At 41.2% G+C, this 25,720-nt stretch overlaps 1 protein-coding gene across 2 annotated transcripts in view; it reads right to left on the bottom strand.

The window, feature by feature from the left end:
• LOC121458906 (tyrosine-protein phosphatase non-receptor type 12-like) overlaps positions 1–25,720 on the bottom strand; it is a 63,975-nt gene that overhangs the window by 16,129 nt on the left and 22,126 nt on the right. The window contains exons 2-11 of one of the 2 annotated variants that reach the window (XM_041668283.1): positions 24,924–25,032; positions 18,205–18,281; positions 16,472–16,567; positions 13,380–13,418; positions 11,561–11,632; positions 8,190–8,249; positions 5,117–5,259; positions 813–879; positions 197–274; positions 1–96 (exon numbers count right to left, since the gene is read on the bottom strand). In XM_041668283.1, coding sequence (XP_041524217.1) covers positions 1–96; positions 197–274; positions 813–879; positions 5,117–5,259; positions 8,190–8,249; positions 11,561–11,632; positions 13,380–13,418; positions 16,472–16,567; positions 18,205–18,281; positions 24,924–25,032 — 837 coding nt within the window. The remainder of the gene's footprint in view (positions 97–196; positions 275–812; positions 880–5,116; positions 5,260–8,189; positions 8,250–11,560; positions 11,633–13,379; positions 13,419–16,471; positions 16,568–18,204; positions 18,282–24,923; positions 25,033–25,720) is intronic. The other variant, XM_041668285.1, reaches the window with a different exon arrangement.

The raw sequence follows: 25,720 nt of genomic DNA, 5'->3' as shown, positions 1-25,720 counted from the left end.
ACCATCAGCCATTTTCTGTGCTGCATGAATTTCATACAGTTGCAGCTGTTTCTCAAACAGCTGGGCAATAGCTCTATGAACAAGCTCATACTGCTCCTGTTGCAAAGAGAAATTATTGATAAACAAGAGACAATGAAAAACACCAGAGGAAACGTTTTTGAAATATAATTTATAAAGAGAGAAATATCAACTATACCTTTGTTTGTACTGCAGAGTGCCTCTGTGTTCTCATTTCTTGTATTAAATTAAATACATTAAATTCCTCTGGAATTTTCTAAAACCAAGAATTTAACACATAAAACTATGGACAACATCCAAACAATAAAACTATCACGTTTTCCCACAGACTTTAGACACGTGCTAGACACTGCAAGCCTTCACTGCGAGCTGCCTGTCAGACAAACAATAAAACTATCACGTTTTCCCACAGACTTTAGACACGTGCTAGACACTGCAAGCCTTCACTGCGAGCTGCCTGTCAGACAAACAATAAAACTATCACGTTTTCCCACAGACTTTAGACACGTGCTAGACACTGCAAGCCTTCACTGCGAGCTGCCTGTCAGACAAACAATAAAACTATCACGTTTTCCCACAGACTTTAGACACGTGCTAGACACTGCAAGCCTTCACTGCGAGCTGCCTGTCAGACATGGGTGGCGTTATGGACAAAGCCCACCCAAGCCTCAGTAGTCACCCTGCAGAGCCCACGACAAACTGGATAGATGGAGTAGGGGCTGAGAAGACGCTCAAGTCAGTGCTCTCCTAAGTGTGAGGACGCGGAATCTAATGCTATATAAAATCATTCTTACCCCAGCTTTTAGTAAGTTCCATGTGTAATCTATGGCACAAATAGCACCTGTTCTTCCACAGCCTGCACTAAAGATACAAAATTTGAGGAAAAAAAATTTAATTTTTAAAATAAAAGGCATATTAACATCCAGAAGCAAAAATCATTTAAGAAATATGATGAAATTCTAATTAGTGAACAAAATACAGTTAAAATACAGAAAGAGTATTATGCTTAACACTAAAATTTGAATATTTAAATTTTTAATTCAAGAAATGTCTAACAGTAAATGACTCACAAGAAAGCCTAAGCCTTTCCCTCTGTCAGTCAAGTTTAGCCAGTACTATCCTGTGGAGATAAAGCACAGCAGGGTGCTCGAGATGGCTCATGCTCTGGCCTGCAGGAACCAGTGACTCTAACAGTACGGGAAGCAGGGATTCCATAAACAAAGACAACTGACGACCATCCCCTCCTGAGGGAGGAGGAGGAGCCGTGTTAATTAAGTGGGGAGCACCTGTAAAGATCCTGTGCTGCAGCCTGGTGCTGACGGAGCACCTGAGAGGCTGAGACGGGACATTCGCGACCCCAGCCAGTTTGGGATAAGTCCTAAGACCCTGTCTACAAGCACACGCTACAAATGGACACATTTTCTCTTCTTTTGTAGCTGTGCGTAAGTTACTGAAGTTAACACGTTGCTTTGTTGTTTAAAGGAATTAAATAATTTTTGGAATCAGAAAAATTCAACTGAAACAGACTTAAGAATTATGGTTACTGACTGGATAACATAACAAAACAGGAAATAATTTTAAATAACTTGTAAAAAGTCAAGACAACTTCTTTATCTTTCAATTCCATAACAAAACACTTTTCTTTTTCACCAGCTGACTCGTCAACATATCACTGAAATGTGTTAGATGGCCCCCAAATGCCCACCAGAGTCACTCTGGAGTAAGAGGCAGAACCAGCTCTCTTCACAAGTCAGGGAGGAAAACTTCAAAGTTAAGATAAATAAACCTTTAAAACAGTAATTAACCAATACATCTCGTGTCTGAAACTTTCATTTACTTAACAAGACTATTTTATGTGCACGAGTGTTTTGTCTACATCTATGTCTGTGTATCACACGCATACACGCTTGGTGCCCTAAAGCCAGAAGAGCAAGTCAGATGCCCAGGAACTGAGTTGGGAATCAAACCTGGGTCCTCTAGAAAAGCAGGCAGTGCTCTTAACTGATGAGATACTTTTTCTTTTCCTTTTTTTATTTGGAGACAGGGTCTATGTAGCCCAAGTTGGTATCCTATTTATAATCCTCCTGCTTCAGTCTCCAGAATGCTGGGATTATAGGTATGCACCACCATCCTGGGTTTCCTTTACTTATTTCTTATAGTAAATAAAATTACAGATACAAATAACTTAGCAGGATAAATTAAGGGTGATTCTGAGAAACACTGATTCTAAGGTCTTTTGAAGGACTAAGATAAAAAATAGAAAAATTGCCTCAGGAGTAAAGTAGCTTTTACAATATTTGGAAATAACAGATTTATCTAATGAAATTCTACATTAGGTTTTGAAATATCCTACATGTTACTAATAATACAATCATGACTATACTGCAAAGCTACTGCAAACGTTTTATTTTTCATGGCTGACACAACATTTATTCTTTTTAAAACTATAAAGAAAAATAAAAAAACAAAAAACTGTATTCTCCCCCAACATTTTTAGACACTAAAAATGTTGACCTTACAAAATGAAGCCAAGGGGTGGTGGGTTGGATGAGAAATACCCTCCACAGACTCATATGGACCCTTTAGGAAACAGAGCCTTAAGAGGAGGAAATACATCATTGGAGGTGGGCTTTGAGGGTTTGCCGCTGCCACGTCTTTCCTGACGTGTACTGTACCCTCTGTATTTTATGAGGGCAACACAAGAAGTGACGATACAAGCGGTTCTGCCTCCTGTATTCCTCAGCTGTATCCAGGTTGGCTGGTCTGTTTGGGGGTCTCCGTTGTTGCTCTTCTTCCTCCCATCCCATCCCCTCTACAGCCGAGGCTGATCTTTATCTCGCAGTCTCTCAAGCAGTGGAGTATAGGCATGAGTCACTCTGTCAAGTTTTTGGATATTTTTTCAACTAAACCAAGTTGGACATGGTGGCTCATCCCTGCTGGCCATCCCAGCACCGGTGAGGAAGAGGTAAGAGTTCAAGGTTCACTTGGGCTACTGAGATCATCCACACTTTTAAAAACCTTTCTAAAAAGGGTTGCAGACAAGAGTTCTACCATAAATGTAACCTGGAGTCCACTGGAGATGAAGGTTGTCAGGTGAGACAGGGAACAAAGGAAGGAGTCACAATATTTGAAGATATAAAAATTATAGACATGATTAGGCATCCAGTCTTAATTTCCAAGAAATGAAAAAATTAAGGTGATTTTCTGCCCAACTGGAATGTTTCTTCACTTTTTATTTTAAAAATTTCAAGGTTTGCCGGGCGGTGGTGGCGCACGCCTTTAATCCCAGCACTCGGGAGGCAGAGGCAGGCGGATCTCTGTGAGTTCGAAGCCAGCCTGGTCTAGAAGAGCTAGTGCCAGGACAGGAACCAAAAAAGCTACAGAGAAACTCTGTCTCGAAAATCAAAAAAAAAAAAAAAAAAAAAAAAAAAAAAAATTTCAAGGTTTATGAGTAGAAAATTAATCAGACAATAAAAACAGCTAAATGTGTTCAATTAAAAACAGGTGGCGGCCGGGCGGTGGTGGCGCACGCCTTTAATCCCAGCACTCGGGAGGCAGAGGCAGGCAGATCTCTGTGAGTTCGAGACCAGCCTGGTCTACAAGAGCTAGTTCCAGGACAGGCTCCAAAACCACAGAGAAACCCTGTCTCGAAAAACCAAAAAAAAAAAAAAAAAAAAAACAGGTGGCTATCTTATTTAATTAACATAATTAAACTCTAACACACACTTGGAACACAAAATTAATTACCCCTTCAAAGACAAACACCGTCACACCCATTGCCCCAGAAGTCAAAGGCTGGGCTCACATGTCAACATGACTAATTTTGCAAAAAGTAACTGGAATTTAAACATCACCTGAAAAGAGAAAACACTTCTACACAGGAGCTGCATATAGATATACCTAAACTTAAGTCATTATTTAGTTTTATGTATACAGCACAATTTAATAAAGTTGTCCAGTATCACGTACCAACAATTTACTCTTTTTTTTTAAATATTTATTTATTATATATACAATAGTCTATCTGTGTGTATGCCGAAGGCCAGAAGAGAGCACAAGATCTCATTACAGATGGTTGTGAGCCACCATGTGGTTGCCGGGAATTGAACTCAGGACCTTTGGAAGAGCAGGCAATGCTCTTAACCGCTGAGCCATCTCTCCAGCACCCAACAATTTACTCTTAACTTACTACAAGACGCCGTGCCAGGTACCCCGCACACACCTGCAATCCAAGCAGAGCTGTGGAGGCGAGGGAGGCAGCTGTGGCTATTGAGTAAATTAAATAAAGCCTGGTCTACATAAGCCTTCAATCCTCAAAAAACCTCGGAGGACTGGCATATTTACCAATGAACAAGTGAATGCCACCCACCACAACTTCTTAAAAGGATAAAAAAGAATGCCAGTTTCAAGCCCTGCGTAAGATTTCAACAGTTTTAAGCTATAATTTCATGGTATGACAGACAGTGGTGCAGACACGGAGGCTTGTTCCTCAGGAAGGAAAACTTCCCTGAATGCTTTTCACCTGGAAAATACCTTATTACTCCATTCTAAGAGCTCTGAAATTGGGGTACAAATGACATCTCTGCTGTGTAACTGGCAATGAATTCTTTTAAATTCTCATGCTTGATAAGTATACAATAATTTAACCTTTTCTTCTGGATTTTTTGAGGTAGACTTACTATCTATAGATAGGTTGGTTACTAGGTAACCCTGATTGGCCTCGAGCTCTGAGATTCTGTCTCCGCCTCCTTGGTTTTGGGATTACAGGCATGTGCACCATACCCAGCACTTGTCTGGAGACCAGTGGTATCTTAGACCATTTCTATGCCTATCTACACACATCTTTTTAAAGCCTGAGGCTTTATCATTCATGAAAATTTGCACGACACGACACTGACTATACCAGGGAATATGTTTTACTGTAACATTTACAGTCTATCAACTAGATTAGATTCCATCAATTCTCAGGCCTCAAACATACTGTAACAGGGCCAGGAAAGGCTCAAGACGAAACACATCAAATTAATGTAGAAACAAAACTCTATTCCACAACAGATTTAAGCACCGCACTTCCTACATTTAGAAGACTCTTTCGTACCTGCAATGAATACAAATAGGCACATCTTCGTGCTCCTGGTATGTCCGCATCAAGCTGATCATGTCCAGAATAGAATCAAAGGACGAGGGAACATCGTGGTCCGGCCAGTTCACATAATGGAACTGATAGAGCCGGCGGGATTCCTTCATAGAAACAGAAATTCAGTAAATATACGTACAAACTTAACTATCATTTCTAAGTTACCTTTAAAAAATCAAATACATAGCCTTCATTTATTACTTACCAAACACCCAATACTGATGATGTTTTATATGTAATAACTTACTTAGCTTCCACAAGGAAGGTGGTGCTCATTCCATTTTATTTTAAAGGTAAGAAAATTTAGACATATTAACTTTCCTGGTGTTTTATAGGATATAACAACTGCAGGATCTAACCCAAGAGATATTAACATGTACAACATGATCTTTATCCACTATATTTCATAACATACTCTTTAATCCACACTATAAAATTGATAATACATCATTCTTTGAATCATTGGAGTTAGAGGGCCAAGAGAATATCCTGAAAAAGAAGAGACTGTCTAGCTCCAACTCCACTTTCTCACTAGACTGTTGGTTCTGCATCTGTGGTCGAGGGAACTGCCTCTCTCCTCTCAACCCTTTGGGGACAACTACGATAGAAATGAGGGAGTTTTTTTTTTTTTTTAACAGAATAATGCTAAGATTTTACTTTCCTTTTCCTTTAACCAGCTAATGTAATATATATTTATGTGTTTAAGCTTTTTCCAAATTTAATTTTATAGTAAGCACTGAAAGCAATAGCCAAATAAATCAAAGATCCAAAGAAGCCCCAGCAACTCTAAAAAATACTTATTTTAATTTATGTGATGCGCCTCATACCCATGGAGGTCAAAAGAGGGCTTTGGATATTACAAAAGTGGAGTTATAAGCGAGTTGTGAGCCACCACAGTTGGGCTGGAATCTAACCTGGGTCCTCTGAAAGAGCAGGAGGGCTCTTAGTCTCTCCAGCCTCTCAGTAACTTTTAGACTGTTCATTCTAGACGTCAATGGAAAGAGCAGAGCTTGAGATTCAGCTCCAGTACTCAAGTTCTGTATCTGTCACTGACTACGCAGGCAAGTTACTAACTTCTCAAACCCCTTTATGTGCCACACTGTTTCAGTCAGGATAACCAATTGATCTGACACACACGGAGGAGGTGAGTGCGAACTGGAGATAATGTGCAACAATGCACTAAATGACCCGACTGAAGGGATGGATTCAGTAGTTGGGGAAAAGAACGAGTGCAGGTAGCTTGTCAAAAGAGAGCAGGCAGGCTTACAAGTGAGTTGGTCAGAAGCATTTTTGCAATGTCCTTTTAGACATGTCTGGTTTCCTCCCTGAGAAATTATCATTTTGTCTGGCTCTGAAATGAGGTAAATATAACTTTAAATCCAAATGACAATTTACTTTACTTATATAGCTGGTGACTGAACCCTTGTGCCTGATGGACAAAGACCCCGAGCACTGAACTATATCCAGTCTCTAAATGAAAATTTAGTTTTGTCTTTAAAAAATTATGCATACAACTGACTAATAAGTGAGTAATGTTATAATTTGTCTATTGTTAAGAGAAAACTATTTGCAACAAAGAAAGAATCATTATTCTACACACAGAAAATTGAAGTTTTTCTAAGTAAGTTAAAATTTACACTATTTTATTATGCAATACAGATTAAGGCTCAGATCCTAACTAAATAAAGAATAAAACAGCAAGACTGAGACTCAGAGCAAGAATGGAGAGGGGAGAAGTAGAGATGGGGAGGAGGGAATATGGATGGAGCACAGGAGAGATGAGGAGGAGAGAGTATGGATGGAGCACAGGAGAGATGGGGAGGAGGGAGTACGGATGGAGCATAGGAGAGAAGGGGAGGAGGGAGTACGGATGGAGCAGGAGATGGGGAGGAGGGACGGAAAACAGGAGAGATGGGGAGAAGGGAGTACGGATGGAGCACAGGAGAGATGGGGAGGAGGGAGTATGGATGGAGCACAGGAGAGATGGGGAGGAGGGAGTATGGATGGAGCACAGGAGAGATGGGGAGGAGGGAGTATGGATGGAGCAGGAGAGATGGGGAGGAGGGAGTATGGATGGAGCACAGGAGAGATGGGGAGGAGGGAGTACGGATGGAGCAGGAGAGATGGGGAGGAGGGAGTACGGATGGAGCAGGAGAGATTGGGAGGATGGAGTATGGATGGAGCAGGAGATGGGGAGGAGGGAGTATGGATGGGAGCCGGAGAGATGGGGAGGAAGGAGGAGGGAGTATGGACGGAAACAGGAGAGATGGGGAGGAGGGAGGAGGGAGTATGGATGGAGCAGGAGAGATGGGGAGGAGGGAGTATGGATGCAGGAGAGATGGGGAGTAGGGAGGAGGGAGTATGGATGGAGCACAGGAGAGATGAGGAGGAGGGAGGAGGGAGTATGGATGGAGCACAGGAGAGATGGGGAGGAGGGAGTATGGATGGAGCAGGAGAGATGGGGAGGAGAGTATGGATGGAGCACAGGAGAGATGGGGAGGAGGGAGTATGGATGGAGCAGGAGAGATGGGGAGGAGAGAATATGGATGGAGCAGGAGAGATGGGGAGGAGGGAGTATGGATAGGAGCAGGAGAGATGAGGAAGAGGGAGGAGGGAGTATGGATGCAGGAGAGATGGGGAGTAGGGAGGAGGGAGTATGGATGGAGCACAGGAGAGATGAGGAGGAGGGAGGAGGGAGTATGGATGGAGCACAGGAGAGATGGGGAGGAAGGAGAATAGATGGAGCGGGAGAGATGGGGAGGAGAGAGTATGGATGGAGCAGGAGAGATGGGGAGAAGGGAGTATGGATGGGAGCAGGAGAGATGAAGAAGAGGGAGGAGGGAGTATGGATGGAGCAGGAGAGATGGGGAGGAGGGAGTATGGATGGAAACAGGAGAGATGAGGAGGAGGGAGTATGTATGGAAACAGGAGAGATGAGGAGGAGGGAGGAAGGAGTATGGATGGAGCAGGAGAGATGGGGAGGAGGGAGTATGGATGGAGCAGGCACTCTTTATCTATAATGGAAACTGCTTACATTTTGAAACTCAAGTAAAAGTGTCCGAATGAAGTAGTCTGTTCTTGCTTGCTCATTTTCCTAAAAGGAAAAAAAATTTGTTAGTCAGTAAAAATATACACATCAAAACAAAATAATTAAAAGTAAACAATCTAAAATTAACATTTAGAATTTTGCACATGTCTAATTATTATTTTAAAAACCTCAAAGTCATCCCGTTAAGTATTTTTTTTTTAAATTTTATTTATTTATTTATTATGTGTACAATATTCTGTCTTGTGTGTATGGCTGAAGGCCAGATTACAGATGGTTGTGAGCCACCATGTGGTTGCTGGGAATTGAACTCAGGACCTTTGGTAAAGCAGGCAATGCTCTTAACCACTGAGCCATCTCTCCAGCCCCCGTTAAGTATTTTTAATGGTGCTAGGATCTGAGCCCAAAGCTTTGTGTGTACTAGGATAAACACACTGATCTATACAGCCTCTTCTTCCTAATGTTTTATCTAATTCTTACTTACAGTCTTTAAAAAGTGTTTACTAACTGATTATTCAATCATGACTTTACCATCTAAGACAATATAGCTAAGTACCAAGCATCCCCAGAACGTTTTCAACAAAACAATCCCCAAAGAACATCCCGCCTTAATGTCTCCATGTCAACCACACTTTCTCAACTCTCAAACAGCAGAGAGGGAAGAAGACCCTGGGGTTACTCTGCCTGTGGTTGTATGAAACACGAACCACTCTAAGTCTGACACCATCTCATAGAGTATTAGAAGAAGTGTGACATTTGTCTGCTGCTCAGTTCTTCTTTCTGCTTTTTTAGTTTTAACCACAGACAGCTTAGGCCAGTCATTAACAATAATAATATAAGCTACTCATTAAGAAAATAGACATCCAGTATTATTCTAGAATGGGAACTTTTTACTTACTGTTTCAATTTATGATTATTTGTTTTCTCTTTCTTTTTTCTCCCTCCCCCACTGTCCTGGAACTTGCTCTGCCGACAGGCTGGCCTCCCTCAGCACCAGCCTGCTGTCACCTGAGTCTCACCCACCCCTCACCAGGCATGTGCCACCATGCTGGAGCGGACACTGGGCCGAGTTGCTTGCTAGCCGTCTTCCTGTCCACACTCCCTTTATTTACCCCACACCAACAGTCCCCAGGACACACCCATTTCTCTGCTCAGACACTGTGACTGCAAGCAGGCATGTTACTCTCTATGGTTATTCAGTTTGTAAATTTAGTTTTGTTTTCTTTTTTCGAGATAGGATTTCTCTATGTTACAGCTCTGACAGTCCTGGAACTCACTTTGTAGAGCAGGCTGGCCTTGAACTCAGAGATCTGCCTGCCTCTGTCTCCCAAGTGAGTGCCACCACTGCCTGGTGCATAAATTCAGTTTTTTATTTGCAGTTAAAATCAGTGGAAACAAATCCTGAGTGGTCTTAACAACAACAAAAAAAAACATAGATATTCCTTCTTATTAAAGTCTTCAGAATGGATTAATTTTGATACTAACGAACCCGATAAGCTTTTATTCACCAAACCAAACCTCATATTAAGAGGATTTTTAAAAATTTATATTTTAGGTCAGATAAAAAAAAAACATCCACAAAAGTCAACTCATTTTTTCCCTGCTTATGGAACTGTTCTGTTGCGGAATGCTGACACTAATTTACTTGACCTGTGACATTCACTACAGTTAGCTTGTTAAACATAAGCACATCGCCCAGAACTACGTTCCCTGCATTGTCCTGGGCCCTATGGTGGAATCATTCCTACCCTAAGAAGGTATGTCTTTACTGAAGTATATTGTGGTGTGCATTAATTAGTATTCATCCTAAATAAAACAAAATGCAGCAGAATTAAAACATCTTTTGCCCAGTGTGGTAATGAATACTTTTAATTTAAACATTCGGGAGGTAGGGGCAGGCTGGTCTCTATGATGATATGCACAGTGAGACTGTCTCAAAAAGACAAACCACAGAAACCTTCAACATTGTCCCACAAACCATTAATTTTTAACTATAACTTTAGAGTGTTTATTGCAGACTAAATTTGAGTTCAATTATGAATTGATTTTGGACTTCGAACCTCCGTAATTTTGTGAGCCCTATTTTATAATAAAAGCTCTCTACACTTCCCACCCACACTCCAGTGCCCCAAGGGTTCTGTCTCTCTACAGCTCCTGAAATAGGTAGTTCAACGTTAGGTGACTAAGAAATAAGATATTAAATGTCACATAAATAAAATAGTTGTATTCTAGCTCACCCACATTTTACTTCATTTCCGCCCACTTCCCTTTTTCTTGTTTTCCTTCTTCACTGTTTTTAACTTCATCTTCTCAAGTTTCAACTGTGGTAGATCTGAGCCTGAGCTGAACTCCAGAGAACACGAAATAACACGGTACACATTTCAGCCCCCGCCCGCCCCAAGGACAGGATCTCCTACTAATCTCAACAGTAGCGAGTGGTTCCCCACCTTCCCAATGCTGGGCCCCCATACAGCTCCTCACGATGCGGTGACCCCCAACCATAAAATTATTTTCATTGCTACTTCGTAACCGTAATTCTGCTACTGCTATGAACTGTAACACAAATATTTTTTGAGACACAAGTTTGGCAGGGGAGTCACAGCCCACAGGTGGAGAACCTCTTGTCTAGAACTTGCTACTGGACCAGTCCTCCTGAGTGGTGCTGGAATTACAGGTGTGTGCCACCAGGCCCAGCCTACACTTTAGACTTCATGTCCTGTTATAAGGACATGTTATAAGGAATATTCTTCACTTTTAGGACAGCAATTCTCAAGTTTAACTTCATAATTTTAAAATATGGGGGAGGATAATAGGAAAGCTTAATATGACAGACTACGTCCCAGTTAACAATGTTCTTTTCCATTTATTTGATTAGAAAAGTGAGTATACCGAGCCGGGCGGTGGTGGCGCACGCCTTTAATCCCAGCACTCGGGAGGCAGAGGCAGGCGGATCTCTGTGAGTTCGAGACCAGCCTGGTCTACAAGAGCTAGTTCCAGGAGAGGCTCCAAAACCACAGAGAAACCCTGTCTCGAAAAACCAAAAAAAAAAAAAAAAAAAAAAAAGAAAAGTGAGTATACCAATTTTCAGAGATGAGTTGAGCATAGTTAAACAATAATTGTCATGAGATATAAAAAGACTAACAGAATCAACATGAAAATAAGGAAAACCTTATTTTATTTACAGTTGTAAAAGTCATTTCTAAAGCTCCTAAATTTAAAAGCAAAATAAAACATTAGTATTGATTACACAGTAAGTGAAGGTTTACACAGAATTGAATCCTAGACTTGCAGCAGCCTGAGTTCATACCATATACAAATTTCTCAAAGAACGAATTTTTAAAACAAAAATAAGTACTTACACAGGAAATTCTGAATGGTGCAAACGTTACAGGATCTTCTCCATACAAAGGCCAGTATCGCTCACATTTTTTCTGTTGTCCAAAAAGAGATCAGCAGGAAAGAGTTCAGTAACTGTACATAGTTCATAAGCTTTTACAGAAAGAGCACTGTGTGCTCTAAGATGCATTTGGGCACTGCTAATCATACTATTCTACTGGCTGTTGTTAATTCAGAGTGATCGTCACCACGTATACAATGAGATCATTAATGAAATAAAAAGAGAGATCCTCAACTTTAATAGTACTTAGAAAAACCGTATCTCAAAAACAATAACAAAACAAAAAAAACCTAGATGAATAAAATTTAAATTTCCAACTATAATCAAATAATAGTAAAGAATATTAGCATTTACATAGCAAATTTGGTTAGTCTTCAATATTTAGATTCTGCTATTTTTGTTTATCCTCTGTCCAACATTACTTAACATTGGTAAACAAAGTTATTCTCAAGGAATAAAAGAAATTAGATAAAATAGAGCTTCTCCATAATTTATGACATGTACTTACTTCGCTTATATGGCACATCTCAAAAATTTTAATAGCCATTTCTTAGAATTTAAAAATTGCCTTTACTAATGAATCACCCAACATAAACAACTTCAAATAAAGACACTACACAACTGACTTTAAATCTGATCTGGGTGTCACACCTAAAGGTAAGCACTATTCTCTGTACACGTATTAACATCTCAGGACCGACGCTGCACAACACCCCACGAAATGAAGCACCTCTCACACACATCAGCTAAGGTCAAAGTCATGGGAAGCTTAGGGACCAGAGTGTTTGCTAGCATGTGTGAGGTTCCGGGTCCAATCTCAGAATATCAGAAAAGAAACCAAGCAGAGATTTCCTTCTCTGAACTCTGAAAACAGTACAAACAAAAGCTGGGAGAGGTGGGCACACCTTTAGTCCCAGCACTCAGGAGGCAGAGGCAGGAGATCACGGAGTGTGAGGCCAGCCTGCTCTACAAAGCAAGTTCTAGGGCTTTATAATTTTATAAAGTATATAGCCAGGGTTATAGAGAGAAACCCTGTCTTGAAAAACCAAAAAACCAAACACCTCAAAAAATCCAGAAACAAAAATAAAAAACCAACCAACCAAACAGAGAGGAACAAAGGGAGAAAGAAGAGAGCAACAACAGGTGGAGGTGGTGGTGGGGCCGGGAGGCAGTCCAGCGAGCACAGTACCCAGTGCTTTCTACACCAAGGGTGAGCGTCAGAGCGAGAGCCTCTGTAACCCCAGCACAGTGGGGAGGAGACAGAATTCCACGTTTAGAGAGACCCTACCTCAAACCACAGGAGGAGGAGGGAACAGGAAGACCATACAGTCTGCGTGCCGACCTCTGGTTTACCTGCACACACATCCATGGATGCAGGTACACATACACAGAGAGACTAATCAGAATATTCACGCTATTTTTATAATATATATAAATTTGACTGGCCTCACACTCACGTACACCAATCTGGTCTCAAATCTGTGCAGGCTTCTCGCCTCTGCCTCTCAAGTTCTGCATTACAGGTGTATGAGATACCACATGCAGCTAGCTTTAAGCTTTAATCATCGGAATTACTTTAATATGCTTATTTAGTGTATTATAAAATGTACTTCTGAAATACAGAAAGACGTTTGTGTTTTAGAGGTCGTTTTGATCCATGTATCATATATAACAGCAGAGCACACAAGTGTGTACCCTTTAACTACTTGAGATCAGATTAATGTGAAGTCCTAAGTCAGGATCTTCTGTCCTCAGATACAATGTGGTAAGCGAATACATACCCTTCCCATCTCAAATTCCCGACAGGCCATGACGATGATCTAAAAAGGAGTTGGGGGAGGAGATAAAGAATACATCAGTTAAAAATATATACTTGTTCTATATTAAAAAGTAGCTTTTTAAACTGGGCAGTGGTGGCACACGCCTTTAATCCCAGCAGATTGGGAGGCAGAGGCAGGCAGATCTCTATGAGTTCAAGGCTGCCTGGTCTACAAAAGTTAGTTCCAGGATAGAACCAAAGTTACACAGAGAAACCCTGTCATGAAAAACCAAAAAAGAAAAGAGCTTTAAGGTTAAAAGTATAGTATAGGGGATGAGAATTACTCAGTTAAGAGAACTAGCTGCCCATCCAGAGGACCTGGTTTCAGTTCCCAGAGCCCACATCTGTAACTCCAGTTCCAGATGGTCCAATGCCCCTTTAAGACTCTAAAGGCACTACACACATATAACACAGACATACATGTAGGCAAACACACATAAAAATAAAATCTCAAGAAAAGTACAGGACAAAGACACTATCTTCTAAACAAGAACTACCTACACAGCCAGAAATAAGTAATGTCATTTAAAATGATTTATTTTGTTTGGATTATGCTGTGAATCTGACATACTTATTTCTTACTTTTGAGTTATACAAAAGGACTGTTGGGGTATTATTTACCTAACTTAGCATTACTCTTCACCAAATATTAAAGTACAGTTAAACGTAACCTTCTAAAGGTTGACCATAACAAAATTATCAGTCTCATAAAGTTATGCTATCTGATGCCTCGTTTTATATAGCACTAAGATATGAAAGTTTGAAGATTCTAAAGTTGTACACTATAACCATCAACCTCTTACTGTAACTATCACTGTGCTCTTATCCCTGTATCCGCTTACCTGTAAATGTGCTTCAGTGCCTCCATCAGTATACCCTCCTCTAGACACCTCAGCGTGTGCATTACCCACATCTCAGTATGTTCAATACCTAACAATGAGATCCAAACCCCTATCCAGACATCAGGAGATTTATTCCTGCTTTAAATCTCATTTGTAGGTGAGACTGACAGCAGACACTAAGAACTGCTGCTATCCCATCCCCCTTTTAGAGTCTCTCAAAGGTCAACACGAGGAGGCGCCAACATAGACTCACTGTAACACGCTCATCACTGAGATGGGTTTCCACACCCACACACAAATGTCGACTCCACTGATAGCACACAGTCCAGCAGACGGCTCTCGGCAGTCTAACAACCCCGCACCTCCTCGCTCTCCACAGTCTAACAACCCCGCACCTCCTCGCTCTCGGCAGTCTAACAACCCCGCACCTCCTCGCTCTCGGCAGTCTAACAACCCCGCACCTCCTCGCTCTCGGCAGTCTAACAACCCCGCACCTCCTCGCTCTCGGCAGTCTAACAACCCCGCACCTCCTCGCTCTCAGCAGTCTAACAACCCCGCACCTCCTCGCTCTCGGCAGTCTAACAACCCCGCACCTCCTCGCTCTCGGCAGTCTAACAACCCCGCACCTCCTCCCTCTCCGCAGTCTAACAACCCCGCACCTCCTCCCTCTCCACAGTCTAACAACCCCGCACCTCCTCGCTCTCAGCAGTCTAACAACCCCGCACCTCCTCGCTCTCCACAGTCTAACAACCCCGCACCTCCTCGCTCTCCACAGTCTAACAACCCCGCACCTCCTCGCTCTCGGCAGTCTAACAACCCCGCACCTCCTCGCTCTCAGCAGTCTAACAACCCCGCACCTCCTCGCTCTCGGCAGTCTAACAACCCCGCACCTCCTCGCTCTCCGCAGTCTAACAACCCCGCACCTCCTCGCTCTCCGCAGTCTAACAACCCCGCACCTCCTCCCTCTCCACAGTCTAACAACCCCGCACCTCCTCCCTCTCCACAGTCTAACAACCCCGCACCTCCTCGCTCTCGGCAGTCTAACAACCCCGCACCTCCTCGCTCTCCGCAGTCTAACAACCCCACACCTCCTCGCTCTCCACAGTCTAACAACCCCGCACCTCCTCGCTCTCACGCCCAAGACGGCTCTGTGCTCTCTGCAGTCTAACAATCCCGTACCCCCTTGCTCTCACGCCCAAGTGCACACTATTTCCCTTTATCTCAAACAGGCAAAGGAACTAAAATGTCAATAGTTTAGATATACTTCCAAATGAATGAGCGGGGCTTGGGTGGGGAGAGAGGCTCCTTAAATTCTTTTATCCTTCTCTTAATGATTTATAGTTAATATACTTACATCTACTTCTAGAAAAAGGTTAAATGACATGGCTGTCACGGATGGAGGAGAGGATGAGAAGTGATGGCTGTTAGGGAAGGAGAAACAGGGTTTTTTTTTCTTCTTTTTATTGTTTTAATTAATTCCTTTTAATTTCATGCATATGGATGGGTCTTTTGCTAGCACGTAGGTCTGTGTACTACATGCATACCTAGTGCCCATGGGTGTCCCAGGAACTGGAGCTATAGGTGGTTGTGAGGCAACATGTGGGTCCTGGGGAATCAGAACTAGGCCCTGGGAAAGAGCAGGCAGTGTCCTGAACTGCCGAGTCATCTCTCCAGGTTCAAGTCAGTTTCTTTACGGTCTTTGGTAGGCTCGCCAGGTCTCAGGGGAGGACTCCATACGTGTATTTATGAGAAGCACTAACGGGACAAGACACTGGAAGGGTGATGCATGGGGATCTCCAACAAGAGCTGGAGAGGGGAGGAAAGGGTGGATATGATGGGAATGCAGCGAATGTACGTATGAATTCCTCAGACTAAAAAATATGATATTATTTCTAAAAGAACGTGCCTATATTATCAATCATTTTGTTGGTTTATGCAAGCATTAATATTTTTTAAAATGACCTTAGAGTTATTTAGTAGCTACATCATTGGTCACTGACTTAGGACAAGATAAATTACAGGCATACTTTTCTTAAAATATTTGAACTACTTTGTGAGAATTTAATGAGCCATATTCATAACTTGTTTTTGTCTTTTTCAGAAACATCATTATATTTAAACCATTATACCTAAAAAGTTGTTTTACTTTTTACTCGGTAAGACGCCTAGTATTTCTACATATCATGGATCTCAGAAGTGACAAGTCACTTACCACAACATTGTACTCCCAGATCATCCTCCAGAAGTCTATGACTGTATTCGCTAAAGGCCCCTGGGTCGCCACATATGCTTTTGGCCCATAGACGCCCTGAAAGGGTGAAAGGTAAACGTCAATTCACTGAAGCGTCAAGTTACTTTAGTAATGCTTTCTTCTAAAGCCACCGTTCACCACAGTGCATAAAACATGGCAGCATGTGCCCAAGTCACTGCAGCTTTGCTAATCAATGGTACAGAAGCAGTAATTAAATCACTTTGTACTAAGAATTAAACAAAATCTTGGTCATAGTGTCATATGCCTTTAATCCTAGCACTCAGAAGCATGCAGATCTCTTTGATCTGTGAGTTTGAGGCCAGCCTGGTTTACATAGTGAGTTCCAGAACAGCCAGGACTACAAAAAGAATGACTCTGTCTCAGGAAACAACAACAAAAACTTAATGAATAGTCAAAAAATTAATTATAGCAAAAACACAAGAGTAAATCCTAAAAACAATACTAAAGCTAGTAGTTAGCACTCAGAGCCTACTACAGGGCTCTGGAATTAGCTAAGACAGCCAACTGAGACAAATGAACCGGCAGACACCTGAATCAGTGCTCTAACTACAGTTAAAATCTACAACTCTTAATACACACGTATAAAAGAATCTACATATTGACAATATCTGAAACACAATACCCATTTTGTTTAGTCCACAAATTGTTTTACTGTCATAAGTAAATTAAAGAATTCTTTACCTAAAACCCTATTTGTTCAACATTACATAGACAATATTAATTTTACTACTCTTATCATCTAACATTATCAACAAAACACCTATTAAAGTATTTATGACTGCCAATATAAAAAATCTCTGAAAAGCTGTAATAGATGTATAACTGGATTCAAAAGCCCAAAATAACCTAAGAAACAAATTTAAGCTTTTATTTAAACTCGGTCACAAAGGACACTGCACCTCTTTCTTGGTAACAGCATAAACAGGACAGGTAGGGAATAGTAAAGAAAGCCTACAATCCCATCGCCAGGGAAGCTAAGGCAAGAAGTCTCAAGCCAGTGACCACCCACCCACCCACCTACCCCTTCAATACTGTAGATTCGAGGCTGACAAAGTTCTCTGACAAGACGGTCACCTTATTATTCGGTTTTTAACCTTGAGACAGTCGCATTCTCTAGCTCAGACTGGCTTTGAATTTGCTGCGACCCTCTGGCCTCAGCCCTCTTACACAGGTCACAGGATCACAGGGATATGCTACCAAACATGGCTCCAAGTTGTCATCGCAAACAGCAACAAATACCAAAGATTTTAAAAACTGCAGTTGTATCTTATACATTTAAATCAACATTACCTAGTAATTTTGGCACTATTAATTTATCCTAAGAAACTGTGCAAAAGAATAGTGTTTATTATAATTTCATCACCAAGAAAAACTGGGAACTACCATATGGTTCAACGACATATAAGCTCAAGGGCCAACTTACTGAAGTATTTATATAGGCCTTCAATGTAAAGGCCGCGCAGAGAAAACTATCTCTGCTATCACACACATACGCAGCTTGAGCTATATGTATATGGCTTAGGTGGCGAGAAGGAAGCACATAAGATATACAAGGCATTCTTATTCTATGTATTTTCTTATCAGTACATATTTGGTAGTTAACACCTTCAAAAAACTGTATGTAGAAAGGCACTAAGTGTAGCAAGGAAAAGTCCCCTCATTTTAATCCGTACCTTAATAAAATTTGCATTGATGTAGTCTGAATCTTGAGACGGAGTCTTCAAAGTCAGCTTAACTCGGCTGTGGTCAACTACAAGAGAAAAGACTTCTGTAACTTCCGTCACAATGCAGCTCACAGGCACTGACCGGCTTCCACCCACCAAGTGCTGGGATCACAAACGTGACACCGCATCTACTCTACACACGCAATGTCAAGTTCAGGGGCCGGGACAGTAACTGTAACATTATTTTAACAAAAAGTAAACTCTGAGAAAAGCAAAAAAAAAAATTATAAATATATTAAAGCTGCAATCAAAATTATATCTGGAACTTTAAAAATATAAAACATTAGACCTTGACCAAATTATCTAGGGGTGAAGCCTCAGTGTTTTTGTTTTTTAATTTAAATTTTGTCTTTAAACCCAGCACTTCACAAGTAAAGGCAGGTGGATATGGGTTTCCAAGCAACCTGGTCTGTAAGTCCCATCACATACAGGGCTCACAGAGACAGAACTAATAAACTCTATGTGTATGGTGTTTTGGCTGCATGTATGTCTTTGTGTCGGGGGTGTGCAGTGCCCACAGAAGTAGAAGGTCAGCTTCTGATCTCAAGGAAGTGTAGTTACAGAGGCTGTGGTGTGAGCCGCCATGTGGGTGCTGGGGAACTGGGCTCAGTCTTTTGGAACAGCAGCCAGTGCTTTTGAAGGCTGAGCCATCTCCCCAGTGAAACCTCAGAACCCTTTTTTAAAATTATTTATTTATTATGTATACAATATTCTGTCTGTGTGTATGCCTGCAGGCCAGAAGAGAGCACCAGACCTCATTACAGATGGTTGTGAGCCACCATGTGGTTGCTGGGAATTGAACTCAGGACCTTTGGAAGAGCAGGCAGTACAGCAGGCAATGGCTCTGCTGAGCCATCTCTCCAGCCCACCTCAGAACCTTTTAATGACCAGCACTCAAGAGTTCCTTTGCCAAGGTTCTTACCAAGAAATGTACCTTTCCATATTTCACGAGAAATTTTGAAAATAATTATGACTAATGAATTAAAATACTACAGTATGACAGGACTGGACAAAAAAAATCAGACAATATTATGGAAAAAGGCAATCTTTCTTTTACCTTCCAATATCAGAATGCATATTATTTTCATTTGCATTAATTAAGCTATGTAAATCCTATTTATCTATCTATATATGTATGCATATATATATTATGTACTCATGTGTGCCTATATCTATCTATATCTCTATTTACAGAGAGTGTGTGTATGTGTGTGGTAACAGTCCTTGCTGTCCCGGAACTCCAGCTGTAGACCAGACGGCTTTGAACTCCCAGAGATGCACTGTCTCTGCCTCCCGGGTGCTGGGATTAAAGGTGTGCGCCACCACGCCCAGCTACTACTATTTATTTACTTTTATAAGAGAGGGGTAGGGGATGCTGATGAATGTGTGTGCCACATGGAGGTTATCAGACTTGGTAGAAAGTACCTTAACTCATGGAGCCGCACTGTTAGATTTTGTACTGGTTAAAAAAAAAAAAAATTAAGCAGGGCATAATGGCTCATGCTTTTAATCCCAGCATTCACGGAAGCAGACGCAGAAGGATTTCTGTGAGTTTGAGGTCAGCCAAGGCTACATAAGGATCTTATTTCAAAACAACAACAAAAACCCAAAACTTCATTAACTCAAAAAATGACATTTAGAAGTGACTTTAGATTTAAACAAAGATTGCAAAAATAGCATAAAGTCACAGCTACTTGCTCCTGAGCTTCCTCTAATAGTAACACTGCTTTGGAGGGTGGAAATATTGAATCAAGATCTTGCTATATATAGTACAGAATGGCTTTGAACTCATGATTGATTCTTTGTACTCAGCCTCCCAAGTGCTGGGACTACAGGACTATCCCCCACGACAGGCTTAATACTGATATATAACCACCGCATAATTCCTAAGACCAGAAAATTCAGTTATCAAACAAGTAACAATTTTCAACTATATTTCTGAGTTTTTCATTTTTCAAGATTATGTATTGACTTATTGTCTCTTTCAATTTTAAGTTTCCCTAATTTTTAGCTGTGACTGGGAGGGAGTTATGTATTTCTGAGAATAATCCCACAGGACTGAGGGCTGGAGAGATGGCTCAGTAGGTAAAGCAGTTGCGCTCTCTTCAGAGATCTCAGTGATTCCTGAGGCCTGAATCAAATGGCTCACAACCACCTGTGATTCCAGCTCCAGGACCTAACAGACTCTGGCCTTCCTCTGGAAGCTGCATACATGTGAGGTACATAAACTCACACAGGCACAAATGTGTGTACACGCTCACACATAAATACCACAGAATTAAAATGGTTGAGGGCAAGGTGGGTCACGACATACACACATTTTACTACTTGCAAATTAAAGGAGCCTATTCACCTGGTTGATAAGGTATGAGAACTGCCTAGTACCGCCTACAGATTAGAAAAGAACAACACACAAGCTGTAACCATGACTATCACATTACAGCTTCCTAATCCATAGACAATGAATATGAAAACCAATTAATTTACAAAAGATAAATTGGAGATGGCAACAGCTATGAATATACTTCTTACTGAAATATTACAAAGACAACTGTCATGAATGACTTATTTCTGATGTTTTGGGATGGGATGTTTACTTTGGGAATTTGTAGATAGAGGAATAAGAAAAATGTACTAGACTCTGAAAACTATTCATCGCTAACACGTTTTCCATTTTTGCTAGTGCTCTGCCATTTATTTCACTCATATTACTTTGTCTCCTCTTTTTAAATTTGACTTTGGAAAGATGTTTCTTTTGATACATGAAAGAATGACCATATAAGGTTTCTTAATAAGGGGTCCCAATCAATAACTGTTATCGATATGGCATACCACTCTCCAGTCAGAGTGCCTCAAAGGTAAGAGTACAGCAATTGGTTCCGAAACGACAGTTAAGATCATCAGCCTACATGTACGCTGTCTACATGCAGGCTGGGGATTTGAAAAAGGAGGTTAGGCATACACAAAGTGGAATAAAGAATCTCCTATTTACCATCAGAACAGGTGAAATATCCCCAACTCACCAACCCCAAAAGTTCTATTTTAGCCCTTACAAACAAGAAAACATGGGTAAATAACCTCTTATTCTAAGAGAACATTGAAAATTTTCAATTCTGGAAATAGTCTCTAGTATCCAGGAAATATTAAGCACTCTTGGCTGGACATCGTGGCCCATACCTGTAATCCCTGGATTTAGGAAGCTAAGGCAAGATGATCAAGAGCTTGGGCCAACTTGGACCACCCAGTGTTAAGACTTTTATCTTAAAACCAAGCAACAACAACAAAAGGAATTCTTAACACAGTGAGATTAAAATAAAATTCCCCTTAAATAATTTGAAGACTTTTCACCAAAGAAGATATACAAAGAATTGGCTAACAGCACATGAAAAGCCACAAATTAGAAATATAACAAGAATCACTAGAAAAACTGGAATAAAAAAGTCTGGACACAGGAAAATATATAGTGGATAAAGCATTTGAGTGTGGTGGCCCACCTGTAACCCCAGCCTCAGAAGGCAGAGACCGCAACTGAGGAAAACTTCCAACCGCAGGTCTTCACAGGCACATATGAATAGGCGTACACACGCATGCAAGATCTTAAGTGCAACGGCTCACACCTGTAACTCGAGGTGCTCAGGAGGCTGAGGCAGGCTGAGAACTTGAAGGTCTAACACAAACTAACACAGTCTCAACAATCAAAAACCCAATTCTTCCGCGAGCCAGTGGAAATGTGGGAAACTGGTTCTTACGTGCCACGGTTGGGAATGCAAAATACTGACTTCGACATAAGGTAGGTGGTGTGTGGTACATGCCAATAACCCCAGCATTATAAGGCTAAGGCAGGAAGATGAAGAATTCAGAGGCCAGCCTGGGCTAGAGCTACACAGCAACTTGCTGCCTCATAAAACAAAACAGACAGACAGAGAACTGTTAAATATAATCTTCTGCAGGTCTACAGTTATATCCCTACACAGGCCCCTAGGGACAATGAAATTGTGTTTACTCAAAAGCCTTACCTGAAATATTTTTAGTGACATTATTTACAAAATATATACATCAAATGCAGAGTGGACAAGCAATATAAAATATAGTTACAGAATTAAATATTTTTCAATAGTAAAAAGACATAACCACTAGTACTATTATAACACAAATATAACTAAAAATGTGCTAAGTTAGTGAAGTTAGGCACAACAGATCACATATTATATGATGTTTATTTCAAACTTCTAGAAAAACAAAATCTAGACTCAGAAAGCACGCTGACAATTGCCTGGGGCTAAAGAATACAGAACTTTTGGAAGTAATGAAATGTCCTAAAACTGGATTGGGCTGGTTTACTTATGATATAAATTTATTTTAAAAATTAATTACATACTTTGTTTCTGCAACAACAGACATGTTAAACATTCAAAGAAAATTGAGAAATTATTTTCTGACAAATGTACATGCCAAATCCAAACAGGCAGAAACTGACTAGAAGGAAGAAAAGGTCCTCCTGCCCTGACTGCCGCTGAGGCTGGCACTCTAAGGAAGGCTCAGTTGTGTGCTGTGCACTGCAGGCTGTGCGGCAGGGCCCCAGAGTCTGCCCCTAGAGGCTGGCAGCAGCAGGACAACCCAAACGCTTCCCGTCAAACATCCGAGTGCCACAACCACCCTTTCTCCATGTCAAGGCTCTGGATACAAACTATCTTTCATCATACGAGCACTGCGATAAGCGACTCAACTCTTCCAGACTCAGTTTCCCAGCTGCAAGTGGGATTACAAGAGGGAAAATCTATTTATCACAGAAACGGGCAACTGATGCACCAGCATACCACCAACCTCCCCCATCCCCCGTATCTCAGCTCTCTCAGGGCCTTACCCTTCCAGCATTACCCTACAGAGCTCGTGTCTATGTGTCTTCACTGTCTGACACCTAGGCTAGAGAGAGCATGAAGTTCAAAAGCAGGGACTTCTGCATGTTTGTTTTCTGCATCATCAGCACACAGATTCCGATCACAACTCTATAAAATGCATGTGAAAACCGAAACCTGGAGCCAGTTAAGATTTATTTCTTTAGACTACAGAGAAATCCGTGGGCAGTACTGATTATGTTGAAAGTATCCGGAAATCCACGTCAACTCCTATTCTATATTAGTAATAGTATATTAATGCTATGGTCTGACTGCATCCCCTAAGCTCATTTGCTGAAACCTACTTCCCAATGCAGTGATATGGGGGGAGGGGGGGGTCGAGGAGGGTGTGTTCTGATGAAGGCAGTGACTTCTCTCAATGCACTTCTGTTGACACGTCACCAAGTCTGTGCACTTTGTTAGGACAGCCTCAACAGATCAAAGACACTGGCAAGGAAGGCGGAGCATATTTAGGCAAAAGCCTTGAGAGGATACTGTGCTAGATTAGTAGAAAATGACTGACCTACCTAACGCTCCAAACAGGCCTTAGAAGGATTATCACTGTAGCTCCAATTTACAAAGGGAACGCCAGTCCCGGGTCTTATAGCTACAAAACGTGCAGAGTGGCAGTTCATCACTTGTCTGTGCTGGTCCCTGTCAATGTCACTAACACAATCCACAGAAGAGAAGAATGTAGCAGAGTTACACAAAGTACAGGTTTAAACGCAGGCAAAGAAAGCAGTGAGGAGGGTCGGAGAGGTGGCTCCGGCAGTGAAGTACTTGCTGGGCAAGCATGAGGACCTGAACTCTATCCCAACACACACAAGCCAGACATGAGTGGTACTTGTACCGCCAGCTCCAGAAAGGTGCACAGGTAGATCCCTAGCCCAACTGGAAAGCCTTAGCCACAGTGAGACACCAAATCTCAAACAAAGAAAGCAGAAGTGGCTCCTGAACCACTAAATCGGAGCTGACTTCTAATCCGATCCGTCCCCATACAAATCAGATAGGCATGCACACAAGAAATCAGCGAGGAACAGAGGGAGATAAGAAAAGGAGGAAATGATCTGAAAGAGGGTTATCATGAAGGAAGAAAATTTCAGAACAGACTGGCCAATGGCACACACACTTAATAGGAAAGAAAATCACTGAAAAAGACCACAGGCTTTAGTGAGGCTACTCCCTTAGGTCACTGGAACACCAGGGTATTTCAGAGAGAAGCTCTCATAACGACACTTAAGGAAATGGCGCTACAGGATGTAGGTAGTTCAAGACAGCTGCAGGCAAACACTGTGGCATCTTTAAGAAAAAGGAGGTCCAAGGCAAAATTTTTCTTTATAAAATGTGGACTCTTAGTTAAGCATGTGTTTAAAGGAACTTATCTAGAAAACAGTATAATCTTAGCATGTAATCATAATGAGAATATCATGTTTTCAACTTTAAATATGCTTAGATACCTAGACTGCTGAGGACAGCAGACACAAGTTTCTGAGGTATCTTGTGGCCCACTTTTTCATCCACAGTTAATCAATTAAGGTTCTTCTCCGATTAACAAATCAATGTTTTAGCATTTTAAGAAACTATCCCAATAGTCTACATCACTTAAAAACAACAAACCCTGCTACAAGAAGGGCTTCCAAGAAGCAGTTAGGAATTATTCTGTAGTGTTCCTCGGAGGGACTGACACTACCTCCTCAGCTGCTCAGTTCAGAGCTGGGGTCACAAGAGCTACACAGCATTCTATGTACTCTAACAAGGGCAGTTCAAACTTACATGGCAGTATGTCCTTATATCTGTTCTTTTTAACATTCTCTTCTTTTTCTCCAGTGGCTGTGGGGTAAATCTTTTCTGTTCTATATTTGGTAGACAATCTTCTTAAACGCTTAAAATACAAGAAAATAAAATTCAAGTTTAGAGAAACATTGATATTTTCAAAATGTTAAAGATTTACAAATGAATTCTGTTGACCCAATTCCTCACAACTAATTCTCCTATTCCTCTAAGCTGTTAATTTCCCTGTCCCTTAAAAATTAACCCTAAGAATAATTTCTTTTTAGAGTAAGTGCAATTATAAGATTGTTTATTCCAAATGAACAGCAAAGGGAACTAGAAGTAATTTTACTTGAAGATATCACTAAGCTGAGATTGTCTTGGACAGGTTTCTCCTCTCAGGAGCCCAGGAGCACCCTCGATGAACCAGGCTCTTTCTGAGGCATACACTAACAATCACTTGTAAAACACTGCACACAAAGTTCCTTCATATTGGATTGGCAATGCTCAACAAAGACTAATTTTGCTTCTTCACTGCCTCACAGAAGTGGCTTGTGGGTTATGACAAATTCTTACCACATATGGCAGCAGGGATGTTCTTTGGGCTGGAATATTTCTGTTTGTCAGTAATACACTTCCTGCTTTCAGAACTGAAAGTTGGCATTGTGAATTGTTTAGGTTCTACGCAACTACACTTCTAAAAATTAATTTCAAAGGAGATTACTTCCTTGATGGATTAAAGACATATTGAAAGTACTTTGATTTTGGGACTCAAATTATTAAATACAAATGAAATGAAA

The sequence above is a fragment of the Microtus oregoni genome, unplaced genomic scaffold (assembly GCF_018167655.1).
Source record: "Microtus oregoni isolate MIOR12 unplaced genomic scaffold, Mior012 000018F_ref0000195, whole genome shotgun sequence".
Taxonomy (NCBI): domain Eukaryota; kingdom Metazoa; phylum Chordata; class Mammalia; order Rodentia; family Cricetidae; genus Microtus; species Microtus oregoni.
This window is presented reverse-complemented; position numbering and strand designations above follow the sequence as displayed.